General features: G+C 48.8%; 1 protein-coding gene across 1 annotated transcript in view; it reads right to left on the bottom strand.

The window, feature by feature from the left end:
- Nucleotides 1-11,830: 11,830 nt before the first annotated feature.
- MMP17 (matrix metallopeptidase 17) overlaps nt 11,831-18,054 on the bottom strand; it is a 58,134-nt gene continuing 51,910 nt past the window's right edge. Inside the window, exons 8-10 of the mRNA XM_027733160.2 lie at nt 16,719-16,871; nt 14,184-14,441; nt 11,831-12,840 (exon numbers count right to left, since the gene is read on the bottom strand). Coding sequence (XP_027588961.1) covers nt 12,512-12,840; nt 14,184-14,441; nt 16,719-16,871 — 740 coding nt within the window. The 3' untranslated portion in view covers nt 11,831-12,511. The remainder of the gene's footprint in view (nt 12,841-14,183; nt 14,442-16,718; nt 16,872-18,054) is intronic.

The raw sequence follows: 18,054 nt of genomic DNA, 5'->3' as shown, positions 1-18,054 counted from the left end.
ATTTTTAATTTGGCATTCATTCTCAGCCTGACTCTTCCCATCTCTGGGACCCTAATGGCCTATTTGAGTTCTCTTGGAGATATAATACTATAGACCTAAGTCTAGGGAGCAATGCAATACATTTCTGCTTTCAAAACATCACAACCAGTTTGGTTTAAATAGCATATCATTCCAACAATACTGACTGTATGCTCAAGATTTTCTCCTTCAGAAGCTATATATGATGGATAAAGAGGAGAAAAGCCAGCAAAAGAATAGAGTTTAAATGGCAGCTAGGGGAAAGAGAGGAACACTGGAACTATTTGTTTTAAGAAAACTTGTTTATTTTTAATGACATCCTGTGGTTTATAAGACTAGGATTTGTGCTTGGCACAACTTCCTTCAGATCTCAGGGTTTACACTGAGAATCAGATTTTTCTGTCAACAGTCTTAATCTTTTAAACTAATGTAGTATACTTCATGAAAAACTCCAAGCCCCTCATCATCCTCAGGCTGTGTGTTTTAAGACCTTACTCAACCATTCTCAATTTACTGTAACACCCCTATAGGAGCCTGGAGCCTCACTCAGCCAGATGAAACAATTCTAATTACATTGACTCGCACCAGGAGAGGAGCTGGGTAATGCCAGCCAACATGCTTAGGAGGAGAATCAGCTTGAAAGACATGTGTAATCATTGTGACATCCATTTAACGTGTCACAGGACAAGAAATTGAGGCCATGATAAAAAAGAAACCTGCTGATACCTGAGTGAGCACAGTGTGCTGTGTAAGGCACAGAAGAGCTGTCCCTGTGACTCTGACACAAGAAAAAGCCATTGGACCCGAGCAGCAGCAGCCATAGCAAGATGCACACTCATTCCCTCCCATGCTTGCATATTCCTTCTGATCATCCCAGGTGACAGAGAGCTGAGAGGAACAGGTCTTTGAGGATGGGAGGTTTAGTTTTTCTGACAGAGAGCTTCAGGGGAAGGTGCCCCATATCTGAAGAGGATGCCCCACTTAAATAAATATATATATATATGTATATATAAGAAAAATATGCCAGGAACAATGAAAAGACAAACATTATCAGGCACTGCAAGTCAGCACTGTCACTGAGGATGAGAACTGCCACCCACAGACCCACCCACGGCCAACCAACCTGTCTAATTTGATCAGAGAAATTCTTGTGGTTGGATTCAGTTAGAAAGACCATGCACAAACAGGCCCTGGAGCAAATTACACCATTTTGACAACATGAGCGTGCTCTTATCTGAATCACAGAGGATCTGCTGTTACACGGGGGATCAAGTGTCCTCCCTGTTAATCGTTCAACCAGTTCCCTCATGATCCAGGAGGCACATGCTCTGCCTCACACAGGAAATGTCCTGCCTGTCCCTGGCCATCAGCCTGGCTTGGGCCAGGTGGAGGCATCACTGGTCATCCCAGCAGTTACCCAGCATCCCTGCTGGCAGCTCCTGAGCAGCACACCATGTTCCACATTCCAGCCTGCCACTCGTGGCTCTCCTCTCGCAGAGCCCTGGAGCTGTTAAGGGCAGCCCTGCCAGTGTTGGGTTGTTCCAACACAAATGCCCCCTCACTGGAGCGCCACAGGTTGCAAGCAGCAATGAAAAACCACTGGGCTGGCAGAAAAAGGCTGCCAGAATTCCTGCCTTAATTGCCTCTAGCAGGGGAGGGGAGATGAAAAATTTCAGGAGAACATGAGTAATGAAAATGTTCCAGATTCACAATGAGCGATGAATAAAGGCAGCGTTAAACCTATTCTGTAACTACACAAAGTGACCAGCTTATACATTGCTGCCTTACATAACATCTGGGGTTTTTTTTCCTTCTCCTTGTTAGCCAGAAAAATCAAGGCCTCTTTGCTGTTTGCCCTCTAACTTCATTGAAGAGTAAATCCTCTTATCATACACTTCACTGTAACAGGTTTGTGTACATGTATTTTCCAGAAAATTTCCAACAGAACTCCCTGTGCTGACTGCAAGAACTGTTATCAATCAACTGTTTTTAAATAGACAATGATGCATACATAGCCTTGGCACAGGGTTTGTTTTAGACCTGTATTTCATTTATCTTGAAAAAGAAATATGTTTAGCAGAGTTATCTGTGTCCTTGACCTCTACCAACTGCCAGTGCTGAAGACTCAGGGGCAGTAAAGGATTTAGCCCTTTGCTACCCACTGTTCAAAGGTGTCACTCAGTGAAGATTAGGGTCAGGCTATGCTAATAAATTGAATTTAAGCATTTCTAATGTGGACAATATAGTGCCTACCCACCTTCTACTCTCTGCCTGGAATATATACATTTTAATATATACATTATTACAGCCCCAATAGGCATGACTGTCAAGTGTCAGCCTGAGCCCAGAAGCAAAACAGGACAGAGCCCTTAGAGAAGCAGGCTACTGGGAGGTTCCTCAGCTCTTCAGTGATCTCAGAAGTGACCTAAGTAAGAAGGAGGGAGCTTAAAGAGCTTAAAGAGGCCAAAATGGATCCTTTCTGGAAATACAGAGAGCAGCTGAAGCAGACTCAAACAGTGCCTCTTGTCTCTGCTGTGTCTGATGAATAGGATAAAAAAGGAAGCCAGAAAGAGTTCCACCTCTGACATTAGTGTTTTTTTTCTGAAGCTCTTGACATTTTTAATAGCTTTTCAGTTACCCAAAGTAGATGTGATTTAACTTGATGTTATAATATTAGTACTGTCTGCTGTGTAAAATGAAACACTAGAAATACCAACCAAAGTACAGCACAAAGGGAAGGTAATTATAGGCAGTATTTAAGCCTGAAGAGTCAATCCTTTAAGTTTCAGGGCTAATCAATTCCTGATAAGAAACTTCTGAGTCAGAAAACTCATGGTAGAACTAATAGGGAATATCTAATTAACTTGAGAAAGCAATCAGAATTTGTCAAGCATAGGTAGTTATCCAGTCCAGACTGATCCCAGGAAAGCCTGTGACTTTCTGGGAATTGTGGAAGATCTCAAGTAATACAGACAAAAAGACCAAGGGGGATGGGGGAAAGAAGAAAAAAGGTAGAATCCACAAAGAGCACATTGAGATCTCTAGGCCTGTGCTACTGAGAAAGTCCATCTAGCTAGAGATTAAGCCTTGCCACAGATTGGATAATTTTTTTGCAAGAATTGATGAAAACATCTTGCATATCCTACCAAAAAAAAAAAAAAATCCCAGAGATACTCCCAGTTTATTTTATAGCCAAAGTGCCATCAGCACATCATACCTATTGCTCTGAACTGAGCCCCAGGGCAGAAACATCTTGCTATTTTTTCCTCCACCATGGATCCTGCTCCTGAACCAACACCCCCAGCTGCACAGAGCCAAGCAGACCCCACAGACAGAGCAGTGTGGGTTTCCTTGGGACTAGTTTTTTTTGAACTGCAGACATCCAACTCATGACTACCTGGTACAACATCTATTTTAGTATGATAGAGCAGGGGGGCAAATCTCAGTTATTGCCCTGAGTGCTGCTTACCTTGTGTGTTAGGACAGATTTTAACCTACAGAACATCGCTGTAGCCAGAGCATTGGATGGTTGCATTCCTTGTAATGCTTTGCTACTGATCTTGGCATATGGAATCCCATAAGGCTGGTTTATGCCTTTCCTTCCTTTACCCTGAGTTTTGAACAGGTTCAGTGATACCAAACTAGCTTGTTTCCTGAGCTAGCTCATGCCTGGGGCTGTCTCACCAATCTGTTCCTGGATTTACCAAGCAGCAAAGCACAGCAGCTTCCCAAATGCTTCAGTCCCAAAGAAACTCAGGCCTCCACATGGCTTTAAGCTTGGAACTTTCCAAAGGAAGGCAGCTCTGAAATATTTGTGTGCAGACTGACAGCTTGTGTCCCAGGCACTGGGACAGAAATCACTAGCAGAGCTCCAGAGTTCAGAGTGAAAATGCTGTTCTGCATGAAACTGCACAGAAAGACCAGATACTTCTCATTTGACACAGGGATGGCCTGATGATTTGTCTCAGGTTTTTTGTTTGGTTGGTTTTTAAGGCTATGTTCCAATCGCTCAAGTTAAAACCCAGCTGTTAATTGTAGGTGTTTCATCTCGGTGAGTTTGTGAAGCTGGAGCCAGTACAGTGGAAATCCCACACTGGGCACCAAAAGACTCTGCTGAAGTTTATCGTTTACTGCTTGAATGGAAAGAGTAACAACCCAATACAAATATTTGGACTTCTCTTTGTTCCTGGCAGGGCTCTTGCAGCACACACACGAGCAGATTGTGTTTGGTTTTGCTAGGATGGGAGAAGCAACAGGGACAGAGCTGGGTATGAGCCAAATCCAGCACACAGGAGAGGCAGAGGCTGCTCCAGGGCTGTGCCCAGGTGTGCAGGGATGGAGCACCAGAACAGGCAGTTTTATCAAGGCAGGATGAGTTGGTTCCTGGAATCTTATCAGAGTGTAGATCAAGGATGATTTTTGATCATGAAGAGCAGCACAGGGCAGAGTCTCCCACGGGTAAATCCTCTGTTTATGGGACTGTGAGCAGAACTGAACCAACCACCAAAAGATACAGATCTTTTGCTCCAGATCTGAGCAAAAATCCTGGTGGTCCAGACCTGGACCTTCTTCAAAACTGCTTCAGCATTGTTACATCCCACTTGACCACAGCACACCTTTAACCAGACAAACAGCATTCTTCAAAACAACAGCATTTTCCTGTCCTTTTTTCAGAGTAAGGGCAGGACCACTGGCAGCCCTGGCTGCATGACCATGCAGTTGTGTGTCCCACCACCTTCGCATCTGCTACAAATCCAAACACACAGCGCTGCTCACCTTGTGTTTGATGCTGTGGAAATTCAAGCAACTCCCCCACCCTCAAAAAGCACAGGAGCAGGAGATCAGAGCCCTGCACCGCCTGCAGCCCAGAAGGCCGTGAGTGGACCTGGTTTCACTGATAACAACGGCACAATTTACACACCCGCTGGAAAAACAAACAGTCTGGTGGTTGATAAGCCTGATTCCCTGGCTCCCAGCCCAAGAAGCAAAGCTTGGGAGCACAGAGGAAAGGATTCAGAAGACAGGCCTGGAGTCAAACCCCCACCACAGAGGTTATTGAGCAGGGACCTGCACTTGCACTGGGACAAGCCGAGGAGCACTTGTGAGGGCACTGTCTCCCCAGCTGGCTGCTGCTCTCCTCTCCCTTCTGGCACTGGATTTCACCAGCAATCACAAGGGGCTGCTTGTCTCCTGTTTGGAATATGAGTCCCTAGTGACATAATTTGTAATCAATATAAAAGGCAAGATTAGCATTAACTTCCAACGTTTCTCTCACTGCCTTAATCTAGCATGTTTTGCTAAGTACTAAATAATACCAAATACTGCACCTAGGCATTTGTTCTGGCATGAAAAAAAGCCAAATTAAATCTGCCCTGCAATCATGGCTTCAAAAGGCAAGAAGTGAAGGAGAAAATCCAATATCAGCACTGTCTTTGCTGCTCTGCCCATAACAATGGGCTCAGCCAGACACAGCAGCAGCACAAGCTGCTCTTCTGCAGTGCTGGGAAGAGCCACCCAAAATACCCATTTCAGAAGTTCGGTGCTAGGATGGATATTCACAGATACGTGTTTGAATTATTGCTTAACATTTACCAGAGCTCTTCACATCCATCTCTGCCAACACAGCCCAGAGCTGGGTTCAAGCGAGGTGAGAGCCCTGACTCCAGGCTGAGAACAATAGGGCACCTTCTCTCTGCTATCTGCTGCACAGGTACAGCCCCAGAGCTCCCCTGGGCACACCTGCCCAGCCCAGCCCAAACAAACCTGAGATAGCGTGGGCAGGAACACACACAGCTCTGCCTGTCGGCAGAGCCTGCTGGCTGGTGTTTGTTTGTTCACCCATAGAGACACGGGCAAGCGCGTAGGGAGCAGGGTCAGATTAAAACTCAACGCCTCAATTGTGTTTGCAAGGCTCAGGATGGCATTAGAGCACTTCCCGTGCTTTGGGATACTTCTTCCGAGCTGGTAAAGCAGCCCCTTCAGGTATTTGTCAAGACCATTTCTCTTGGCAGCCTCCTGGTAGGACCCAAGAAGACAGGAATTGCTGAAGGATCAACATCTCCTGGCAAGCACTTACCAAGTCAGCCCGTACCAGTCTTCAGATACTCAAGCAAGGAGAGACTTTACCCCTGAATGGCTTTGCTCAGGATCTGCAGAGGTGCCAGCTCACATAGCTATAGCCACTCCATCCTGCCCATGCCAAAGGGACTGGTAGAGCAGGGCAAAGCACAAAGCCCTGCGCTCACGGTAACGTGGGAGGCAAGGACACCTGCGCTGGCTCCCAGCGGGGTGGACAGATCGCCTTTGGCAGCGCCCAGAGGAACATGTTTCACTTTCCTAATGAGAAACAACAGCCTCTGCCAGTGGAGCAACGCTGGGGCCATCCCCCTCTGCATGACAAACACAACACCAGCTCTGGTGCAGATCTCAGCGGGGCAGCCGACAGACGAGCTGCCGCGACAGAGCACGCGGAGCAAAGTTCTTCCATTACGTCACTGCTACCTCGAGTGACCCAAGGGGTAAGAATAACAGCCAGGCTCCTCTACATCATGCTGCCAGAACTATTTAGACAGGCTCCTGAGGGCAGCCATGAGCTTGCTCCCCTGGCAGGCTCACAGGGAGAAAAGCTTTTGAGAGCTAGGGCCCATCCATACCCCCGAAGGAGATGGAGGCCAATAAGGACATGACTTCCTTCATTCCTATAAATGCAGGAGGTGCCAAGTGTCTGATACGTGCTTTGTAAAGCAGGATTAGCATGGGCCCTGCAAAGCTCTGCTCACCCAAGCATGGCTTTTGCTTAGAGGGTTTCTGATCTCACTTGTTTGTTCTGATGGTACATGACCATGAAAGCCTTCCACAGCCAACAGAGATGAAGGAAGTGCATTCCTAATGAGCTGCTCCCTCTCTTCCAGTAGAAGACTCAGCAGCCTACACAAGGCATTGTTTCTAATGAGACTAGAATAGGATCCATGTCCTGATTTTGGATAAGACCTACTGCAAGCTGCACTCATGTGACAGGAACTCATGGTCCCCCTCTTATATCCCCCTGTGACAGAAGGGAGAATATGAGGGAGACTGGGTGTGGGAGTGCCATGCCCCCTTTTGCTGAGTACTGGAAATACTCTCTCCTCTCTGGGAAGTCAAACTTCTGCACTCCTCTGAGGCACAGAGCTGGGAAAAGCAGGAATTCACTCGTTTGCAGGGGTACCACAGGATAAAACCACACTTGAACATCCAGAGTTCCAGCCAAATTGCTCCACTTGTCCTCATGGTCTCCTCACCTGGGAACTCTGCTGCTGCCCAGCAGACACATCTGGACAGATATTTTAAAGCAGCACCACAGACACCTGTCAAATCCCATCACACAGATCTCCCTTCCACAGATGTTCCCAGGTCATTCCACACCTGCTTTCTCTCAACTGCGTATTCCCAGGTCAGACTATTGGAGGTTGACCAAACGTGACCCTGGCTGAGGTCATGCTGCCCTCTGATGGGTGGTGGTCATCCATACAGAGACACCAGAAGCTCTAATCACTGCTGCCTGCAGAGCTCCAGGATCTTCTTTACTAAGAGACAACCAACTCCAGCTCAACCTGTGCGTTTTCCCAGTGGGAAGGGAGAACTTCATGGCAGCAGACGAGGAAAAAGGAAGATGAACACAGCAGTAGTAAAAGGGAGGGTGAAGGCAGATAATTGCTGTAAAACACTGAGCCCTTTGCTTCTACATGCTCAGGAAATTAGAGCAGTTAGGAATGATGACATTCCAGATAAGCTCAAGCACCACGATGCAAATAAGTGGAGCAGAGTTCCACGCTGGCGTGGGAACCCCTCCCTGTGAGCTCTGCTCAGAGACAGGTTCCAAGGCGGGAGCACAGCTCTGTCACAGCAAGCCCTCATTGGCCACAGCTATTCCATTACCTGGCAACTATGGAAACAAGCAAACCCAGCCCATAGCAGTGCTGCCTTGCTGGCACACAGGGGCTGGGGCGGGTGTGCAGTGGGGAGTTGTCACCCAAATAAACGTGGAGTAGGAGGGCGAGTCCCCAGGAGCAGAGGAGTTGCAGGACATGAGATGGCCATGGTACTTTAAGAGAGCTGATGACAGGCAGCTGTCACATGAAGATGGGCCAACATCACAATTTTCTGTTCCCCAGACAAACCCAGCTTCAAATCCAGAATAACCATCAATTTCTCAGGCTGGAAAGAGGAAGAAGATGCTGTCACTGAGTTGCCCTGTGACCACCAAGATCTCAAACCATGACACTGCCCTACTCCACAGGGAGAACATGCCAGGGGCCATCCTGGCTTGGCTATTTCTGCAGTACAGCTTGGGTGGGAAGCAAAATAGAACATTTCTACCCTTTGGAATTTAGTGGAGGGACTCTGCATATAAACAGGATTCCACGAGCCACTTGTGCTGCCCCCCAAACCCTCCTCTTATTCTGATAGAGAAGAACAGACCACATGTTTGGTCTGGAGCAAGAAACCCTCTTGCTCCCAAGGTTTCCACATTGGCTCAGTTTGGATTGGCAGATCTGGGATGATAATGCCTCTGCCCAGGATCTGTGTTTCCTCACATGAAGCCCAAAGACAAGCTGCCTGAGCAGCATAGCCCATAAATCTTGACACAGTTCCTTGGGAAGCTTGTGACATCTTGTCCTCACTGCAGCAGAGCGGTCCTGTTGCCAGTGCAGCTCTGCCCCTGCCAAACTGTGCTTGTTGCAAGATAGCAGACTGATCACTGCCCCAGTGGAAGTCAGGCCTGGATCTCACTTTGTTTGACTGGTTTGGGTGTGCAGTCAAGCTCAAAGCCCTTAAATAAACAGAAAACCCCAAACAAACAAAAAACACTCAACAACAACAAAAAAAACCCAAACAAAACAAAACCCCCAGACCCTTCCACACCACTGAGCTATAAGTCCATTGGAGCTGGGCAACCTAGTGCTGAGTCAGGGTTTCACTGCTGACAGAATCATAAATCCCAGAGGGGTTTTTTTAAACCAGGGACCAAAAGTTTGGGTGGAGGACAGGGAAGTGCTCTGGCAGCTCTTAGAGTAGCTTTGTTAGTGCTACAAGGTCAGCAGTCACTTGTACTGCTGACACTCTAGAGACAGCCCCTGTGCTGCCCCATTTACAGCCCTAGCACATGCCTACAGAAATCCTCTGCATACCATCCAGCTTTCCTACCCTCTCCTATTCTTAGCCCAAGCTGGTCTTCTTATAGACTATTACTCAGTTACACAGTCCCTGTTTTTGGCTGTCCTACATCCCTCCCCTTGCCTGTTCAAGCCCCATGAGGCCAGTCAGCTCCCCCTGTCCAGGAATTTCAGAGAAACAAGTAAAGCAATCTACAGCACCATCTTACCAGGAACTGCTGGGACACAGAGATCCAGGACAAGACCCTTTCTCCTGGACAAAACATCCCTTGGGCTTGCTTCTGCTGCTTACGGCAGCGTTGGGCTCAGTCCCAGCTCGTACACCACGCTCACCTGGCAGAGGGGATGGAAAAAATCAAGGTTGCAAGGCTGGAAGCAGCTCTGGTATTTGTCCTGTCCCAAACAGGCATCTGAGAAGCAAAAGAGAGCCCCACATCTAGGACCTGCAGCAAGGCTTCAGGAGGATGTGCCCACCTTCTGATATAGGTCATCATCCAGGGCAGCTCCACCTGAGCTGCTCCCCACCACCTGCTCTCCTGGCCCACAGCTGTGAAAGGGCATTTTTGGATTAAATTGGGGGTTGAGAAGAGGAATGTCACTCTTAATAAGGAAGAAAGTTCCATTTTACAAAAGCCCTCTGGGGTAAGGGCTGAGATTCTTCCTCTCAGCTGTAAGGGTGCTATGGGAGGCAGGAACCTTTTTACAGCACACATGCCTGTCTTATGGTTTGAATCAGCTCTTCTCAATAGCTTTATTGTGTTTTTCAAGTTTTTAAATCCCAGGTCATCTGAGATGACATGTCATTAATTTTTTTAAAAATCCAGGCGTTACCATGGCTTTGTCATTTGAAAGCGGCTTCTTAGGTGCTGCCCACTTTATTCCTCCATCCTCCCTGAGGGCTGTCCAGCAGCAGCAGTGCCTCCCTCGATTCCTACTCCATTTCTGATCATCAAAATGCATGATTTGAAGGAGAGAAGGGTGCACTGAAAGCCTTTCCACAGGCTTTATTTCTAAATCACAGTCCCCCACACTAAATAAACTTTATTTAACTTGAGGACCTATTAGTGACTGCATCACCTCAGCTGCAGAGCCACTGGTCCTTGTCACCACAACAGGCTCCTTGGTTTGGCTGGAGAAGGCATGGGAGCAGTGTTAGCCACATCCCTGCCTCCTCTGATCCCTCATGTGCAGCTTCTGGATAGTTCTTTTGCAGAACAACAAACCCAGACAAACAAACAAAACCAACAACCAAACAAAACCAACCAACCAAACAAACCCAAACAAAATCCCCCAAACAAATAAAAACCAAAGCCAACATCAACAACAACAAAAAACCACACACATACAAAGGAAAAAAAAGAGAGAATAAAAAAGAGAGGGTGTGTTCCCTGGGATGCTGTGCCCCTACCTGGCTGCATCTCCAAGAGGAACCTGTAACATGCTGATATTTATGCAGTGTCACTCCACTTTAATCCTTAGGACTGAAGGACTAAAAGCCGTGTCTTCATGACTTGAGAGGAAGAAAAGTGGTGTGAATTGAAGGAGCTGCCCATCTCCCACAGCTCTAGCAGCCTGTGCTTGGCCCAGCAGGCAGAGGTGGGGTGGGGAGCTGCTCAGACCAGAGCAGGACCGGTACAGTGGGAACACCAGAGGCAGCTTTACTCAGCAGAGGGAGCTGCTATGCCTGAGGTTTTCTGGTTTGTATTTTTCTTAAAGGATATTTAATGGTTTAATGGGATGTTTCCATTGACTGATGACCCCTAAAATCACACTGTAGCACATCATCCTGAAAATAGCTGCACCTTGTGAATGCTTGGGACTATTTAAAAATGCAAATAGCAGAGAGGGAAACTCAAGGTGACCCCTTTTTTCTCTCAGGAGGCAACTGTACACTTCTGCCTTTCCCATTGTGCCCCAGGGGGCTTTGTGTTACACCTGGCCCCATGGCAAAAGCCCTGGCTGGCACCAGGGGCTCTGGGCAGCCTTGGGTCCTACAGTGACAGTGCCTGCTGCCAGATCTCCCCCAGGACCTGGCAGGGCAGCCAGAGACATTTCTGCAGGAGCTTTCCAGAAGCAGGGCAGAGAAGAACAGTGTGTCCCAACACCTGCTGCCCATGACACTCCTTTAGCACTCCCTGACAAAAGCAGTCTGAAGGGCCCTGACCTCTCTGACATCTCTGTCACAGCTCTTAGCACAAGTTCTCGCTCACCATTTTCAAGGACTCTGATACCAAAATTATACAGCAGAAAAATTGATTAGCATTGAAGAAGAAACCCAAACAGGAACATCCCAATGCAGTGCTTGACCTTGCTTCTGCCACTCCAAACTCCCAGCAGAGGCATCAAGAGGAGTTTGAAGCTGACTGTGCAGCATCCCTCCCCCCTCCAGCTCATCCTTTTCAGCACAGCCAGGTATGGAAGAGTCACAAATGAATGCAATACATCTTGATCCCTCCCAAACATAATCCAACCTGACAGAGGAATTCCAAGAGCAGGAGTTCGTGTGCACGAGTCAGCCTGGGGTAAGGGGTGCGATTGCATCTCATTTAGCTGCACGCAGCAAGGTTGCTGCTCATCTAGAGGTGAGGCTGCTCAGAGCCTCAGCAGCCAGCACCTCACTGCAGGTGGCAGGCTTGGTCTGGCACAGGACTGGGAGATCTCCGTGTAGGCAGCCAAGGTTTATTAGAGAAATTGTAAATTCCAACGAGTCGGATACAAAGAGAAGCGGCGCTGCCTTCTGGAAGGCAAAGGTGTTTCTGACCTGTAGACACTGATAGAGGTTACCCAGACACCAGTGACCACAGCAGGTTTGACAGTGAAACGATCGCCTTGCTGTTAATCTTAGGGGAGCCACAGTTTCCCTCTGCCCAGTACATCCAATGGGATGTGAACACCGTGTCAGCACATAACCACCACCTCCCGCCCGCAGCCTCGCCGCCTGTCCGCCGGGATGTCGCTGCCTCAGCAGCACCTCTTCTGTCCCCACTCCATCCCAGCAGCTCTCCCCTCCCTCGTCTGCTGTGTTTGAACATCCAGAGCAACACATCTCTATGGAACATTTCTAAATTCAACGTTAGGCTGCTCTCATCTTTAACAGGATGGGGGAATAAGGAGGTGCAGAACTCAAAATCTGTTATTAGACCTTAAAACTAAAAAGGAAAAAAACCAGAACAAACAACCAACCAAAACCCACTGTTCATTTCTCATGGAGAATTCAAACCCTTCACTGGCATGTTCCTAGGAATGTGTTGGTTTTTTTTTTTTCTGCTTGCAACAGTGAGCATCATGGAATTGTATCCTGGAGCACCATGGTGTTGTCCCGCCGGTGGGGTGAGCTGTCATAGGGCTGCACAGAGCAGTGCTGCTGTCCAGAGAGCTGTCAGCCCCAGGCTGGCTGTCAGTCTGAGCACGGGCAGGGCCCTCAGGGGCGGCGTGCCCGAGGTGCAGGAGCAGACCTCGTAGCCGTTCTCGGAGCGGCTCTCGTCGTGCTGCCCCGGCCTGGAGCGAGCCCCAGTCCTGCTGCTCCCGGCTGCCTGCGGGGCGTCGGCCTGCATGTCACTGCACACCAGCCAGTCTCTGGCGATGGACTGGGGGTAACCGGGCTGGGCCTCCAGCTCGCTGTCCAGCACCTTCCAGTACTCCTTGCCCCTGAAGAAGTAACTTGCACCTGCAAAGAGACCAAAAGCCAAAGGCAAGGTGAGCGGCGATGGGCGCCCTCCCACTGGAGCACTTGAGTCAGAATCACAGAATGTTCTGAGTTGGAGGAGACCCACAAGGGTCATTGAGTCCAGCTCTTAAATAAATGGCCCATACAGGGATCAAACCCATGACTTTGGTGTTATTGGCACCGTGCTGAGCTAACCTCAGGGTCACTTGGAGCAGCAGAGGAGCATTCCCACCCCAGCTGAGCCCCGGGGAGTGGAGGCACATGAGACACCACTGCTTGTTGCCAGTACTCCCTCTTGCTGCAGGAGGGATGCTCCAGAAGACGATGCTGTGCCTGGCTGGGATCTCTCACAGCAGACAGGAGCCACCAGACAGCTGGAGGTGGATGGTGAGATTTTGTCTCTTCTGTGGTGGGTCCTAGAGCAGATGCACCTCCTGGTACTGTGGGTGTGTGGGGTCAAGGCCCTGTGAATCCCCAGCTGGGCACACCATACACACCTCTCCATGGCCATCAGTGGACTGTCTTGTAACAGGGCATGGTAAGGCTGGAGACCTCACCTACCTGTTAATGACCTGGGGTATGTGCTGCCATCCCTGGGCTCAGAAAAATAACCTGAGCCTGGCAGGTCCCTGGGAACCTTCAGCTCTCAAGTGCATTTTTTCTGCTCTGAACTGGGAGGCTGGGAACTCTCTAAGAAGGTCCCATGCTCAGGAGGACTCCTGCCTACGGGAATGGCTTATCACTCTCAATAGCTTTGAGAATTCAGCTTTTCCCCTCTGCCTGGTTTAATGACTGCTATTACACCGTTAGGTTGCCAGTAAATAAACCCTGGAAGTGCCACTTTGTTGTGAGTGAATGGCTGGTTGTAAACGTCTCCCGTGACAAAATTTTTGTGGTCTTTTCAGCAGGAAGAAACCACTGAGAAATCTCATCCCCAGAAAATAAGTTGTAACTCTAGGGAAAACATCCCTTTGAAAGTATTTTCTATCTGCATCCTCACATAACCAGCTAAAAATCCAACAACAACAAAACCAGTGAGGAGCAAATCAGCCCATACCAGGATAAAAATCACTGCAAAGCAGCATCAACTGTGTTCTTTTAATAAAATGAAATTATTAGCCCCCCAGGATATTTTTGTTGCCTGTTTGAATTACAAAGTCTTTTAGTGAGCAGTGTGGGGAGCTCTGGCTGGAAGCACACCTCCCTCTTCATCTGCCAGACACTGGGAACTGCCATCCCATCAGGGGCTCAGCAATTATGTCGGCAGGAGGGTAGAAAGGGCTACAGCTCAACACAGCACTGTTTTCTTTCTTGTGTTTTTTTGAACTGGCACGTGGACTCACCATCTGACCACCTCATGGCATCATCTAAAGGGCTTGGTATTCCCTTCCACAGGATGGTCTCTGAAGGGTACCCGGGATCCATCCTCCGCTCGTGGTCGTCGTAGCGCCAGTAGAGATTGTCCTTAAAGAAATAAGTCTTGTCATTGTGGGCCCAGGAGAAGGCGGCGTCGATTCCTCCCAGTGGCAGACCGAAGTCTGAAATGGGCCGTGGGTATCCCTCCTCCACGTTATTGTCCTTGAAGACCCAGTATCTGTCTCCTGTGGAAAGGAAAGAAGCACAGAGCAAAATCACATTTGTTTCATGGCCAAAACCAGCACTGCCTCACAGACGAGCTGATGTTTCATTATCTGCTGTGGTGACAAGCCTCAGGACTGAGCTCTTGGCATTTAAGGATGGCTATGGGAAGGGTTCAGCCCACTGGGGAACCTCTAGCTTTGGATAGTTGCTTTTTAGTGTCAGGCTTTCCATGGACATAGCCCTGCTCTGCTTCTGAAAGCATGATGGTCCCAGGACATGAACATGTCCAGAGAGTTACTACAGTTGTCACTTTTATGCATTTGGTGGAGGCATTTGGTTTTCTGCCCCCTGGATTTCTGCCTGATATCCAACTGCAAGAATCAAAGTTCCATGCACTTTTAGTGAGCAAAACAGGCACCTTCTGCCTGATATTGAGCTCCTGAGAAGCCAAATGTAGTTCCTCTCTGGAAGAGTGCCAGACAGGCTGAAGGACCTGTGGGTTTTAAGGGATGTAATGAGGAGGTACGAAGGCTGGACAAATCCCAGCTGAGCAGCTCACTGCTCTTCAAGTGTCTACACAGCCACCTCTTCAGCCCTACCTTGGGCAGTAGAGAACCATCAATATGTTTTTTTTTTTCCCCAGTAAAAATGAAGCATGACATGACTGGGCCCGGGTCTGTGTCAGAACAAGGAAATGAACCCAGATGTCCTTCATAATCCTCTAACCACTGGGGAAGTCTTTTTTACAACATCTCTTTGGGAACCTGCAATGTCCTTTTAGGTATTACACAACCTATTTTAAGGATCAGACTTTTTCCTCCCTCGGTTTTCTAGAATATCTGAAGAGGCCCTTAAATGCATGCCCGTGTGTCAGCAGCAGGACCTTAGAGGCCAAGGTAATTTGTGTGCTTTGGTTTCTGTCCAGGGATCAGTGAAACAGCGCCGGAGGGAGAGAATGAGACAGTGTTTTATAGCTGGATGGAAAATCCTGAGTTCATGGTAGGAGGTGGGCAGGACTAACACACGCAGAGCGTGCGGTGACCACGGACTGCTCTGCCTTGCAGGGGCAAGACACCAACTGTGGCACATCTGGAATTCCAGCCAGGAGGAGCCCCTGGACCTGAGCTGCTGTCTGTCTGTCTGTCCCCAGCAGGCAGGGCAGGGAGGAAGGGAAGGAAGCAAGTGCTGCTGTGGTCTGCAGACCAGACTGGGAGTGTCTGGTGCCAGGCATAGGGGCTGCCATGCTCCAGTTGGCCCCATTCCCTCTGGGAAAGCAGAGTGGGGCAGGCTGCCTGAGGCAGCTGGACACACACACACAGAGCCTTCATGTGCTGCTCCGTGGGGAGATGCAGGGCTTGGCACATCTCTGCAGAGCTCAGCATGCCAGCGGTCTGAGAGGGCTTTGCCTGCGCTTGGAAAGACTTCTGCAAACATAGGGGCTTGCACAGGGCATAAGCCATCCCTCCAGCCTGGCTGGAGGAACTGAAACCAAATTATTGCTTCTGGAAGGGCTTGGTTCAGCACTTCTGAAACTGAGAATTACACCACATTTGGAGTAGAACGGTCCAGAGGCAAAAAGCAATTTCCAGCCAGGAAGCATGGAGGGCTGGGATGTATTTAGCACTTCAAGTGCACAACCTTTCTGAAACAAGAGTCAGTGCCTGCCAGGAGCCTGGGTGACATTGAGGGCATGGGTGGCATCTAACCAGCATGAGTGGATGGTTGGGGGATTTAGATGTTTGTATAGGAACCAAGAGCTAATCTGTTCCTCCAGCTCTTCTGAAAGAAACAAGTGAGATTTTTTGAACAAAAAGAGAGGATGACACCACTTATTTTAAGAACAAATGTAGTAACAGAAATATAATAAGCAAAACCAAGCTCTTCAGTTTCATTTTTGTCCCCTCTATGACTTCTCTTCTCAGCAACAAATATTAAAAAGAGAAAAGCCCGAAGGAGGGACACAGCATCTGTGGAGTGTGGGGGGGGTGGTTTCTGCTTGTGTTTCATTCTTGAAAAGCTCAGATTTCAGTTACATTTGGCAGAACTTGATCTTCGATGACATTTCCCTCATTTTCTGGGGAACGTGACTACTACCTTTTGCCTGCCCTCCTTGCCAGCTGCTTTCTCCTGCCTTGCTCATGGACAACAGATCTCAGACCTGCCCTGGGAGATGCTCAGTGGCTGGCACTGGTGTCTCCTGCCTGCGGGAGAGGTCAAAACGCTGCCAAGGTACCCTGGCACCAGGCTCTACACCGAGGGGCCACACATGCTCCCTCCAGCACTGTGTTTGCTCTCACCTTTGAAGAAGACGATCTTGTGGTCGCTGGTTCTCTCGTAGACCGCGTCCAGGCTGTCCAGGTTGAGCGGCAAACCCCGCCAGAAACGGTGGATCTGAGCCGGCTGGAGGGAGACCAAGTGCTTATTGCGAGTCAGTCTCCAGAAGTACTTGCCTGGAGGGACAGACTGGACATTACTGAACCACACCCAACCCACCGTCGCCGGGGGATGAGCGGCGGGCGGGCGGCAGTGGCAGGAAGCAAAGCGTGTGAGATGGGAGCCGGGAATTAGAGCTGTCCTGCTCTGCAGCAGCAGCTGTGACTGCTTTCTATTTCTGGCAGCCATTAGAAGAAATCCCCTTTTTTTTTGGATTAAAATAATCCTCTGGACATTGCACTGGAGTTGTTACGCTCCTGGCCATGGTGTGAAGCTGTGCCACTGAGCCAGGGCAGGCAAGAGGAGACTTTCATCTCCTCCCTCCCTCTCTGCACGGGACCTCCTGGGAGCAGGTGGGAGCAGGCAGCAGCTGAGGCTGCGCCAGGTACCAACAACCTGTCTCCAAAAAAACATCCCTGTTCCTCCTGTCCCAGAGCAGCCTCAGCTTCCTGCACACAAATGCCCAGCTGCTTTCGTATTTGGAAACGTCTAGGATGTTACGATGAAAAATATTGAGAGGGGTTTTTTAAATGAAGAAAGGGAGTAAGAAAATAGAGGGGGAGGAAACCATATGAATAAATCTGGAAGGGTTGAGGTTGGGAAGGAGGCACAATTAAGGACTTTGGTACCATCTAGAGGTGCAGGATAAGCAGGGACCGCAGTCCTGCGGAGCTCCCGGGATGAATATGCTGGTGGTGCCAACAAACACACTTTAGCACCTGCAGCAGCACTGCCCCAGCTTGGAAGGAGTATTTCTGGAATATATGGGGTATTTCTGGAATATTTTAGGTAATTTGGGTTCCTCTGTGGGAAGGATGACAAACCTTTTCCTGCTAACAGAACCTTATGTGGGATTTCCCGAGGAGTCTTAATGCTTTTTAGGGGCAACTCAAAGAGCAACTCTGCACTGGCTTTGGGATTCTCAGCCTGAGTTTTTGCAGCACTCTCCATGCTGTGTTTTCCTTGGAGAGCTCCACGAAGTGATGTGAGCTGGAGTAAGATGTCTAAGAGGCAACTCTCGACTTTGTCTCATATTTGTTATTGCCTGTTAGAAATTATTGCATGTTATTTACATCTGCTCTTGCATGGATTCCCAAGGGGAGATAAGCAACAGAAACCAAAGAGGCATTTTCAGATTTGTATTCATGACACTCAGCCCTTTCTCCAGAGCTGGCAGATTGTGACACTGGCTTTTAAAAT

Source organism: Pipra filicauda, unplaced genomic scaffold (genome assembly GCF_003945595.2).
Source record: "Pipra filicauda isolate LSUMZ 115617 unplaced genomic scaffold, ASM394559v2 scaffold14_size4853619_pilon, whole genome shotgun sequence".
Taxonomy (NCBI): Eukaryota; Metazoa; Chordata; class Aves; order Passeriformes; family Pipridae; genus Pipra; species Pipra filicauda.
This window is presented reverse-complemented; position numbering and strand designations above follow the sequence as displayed.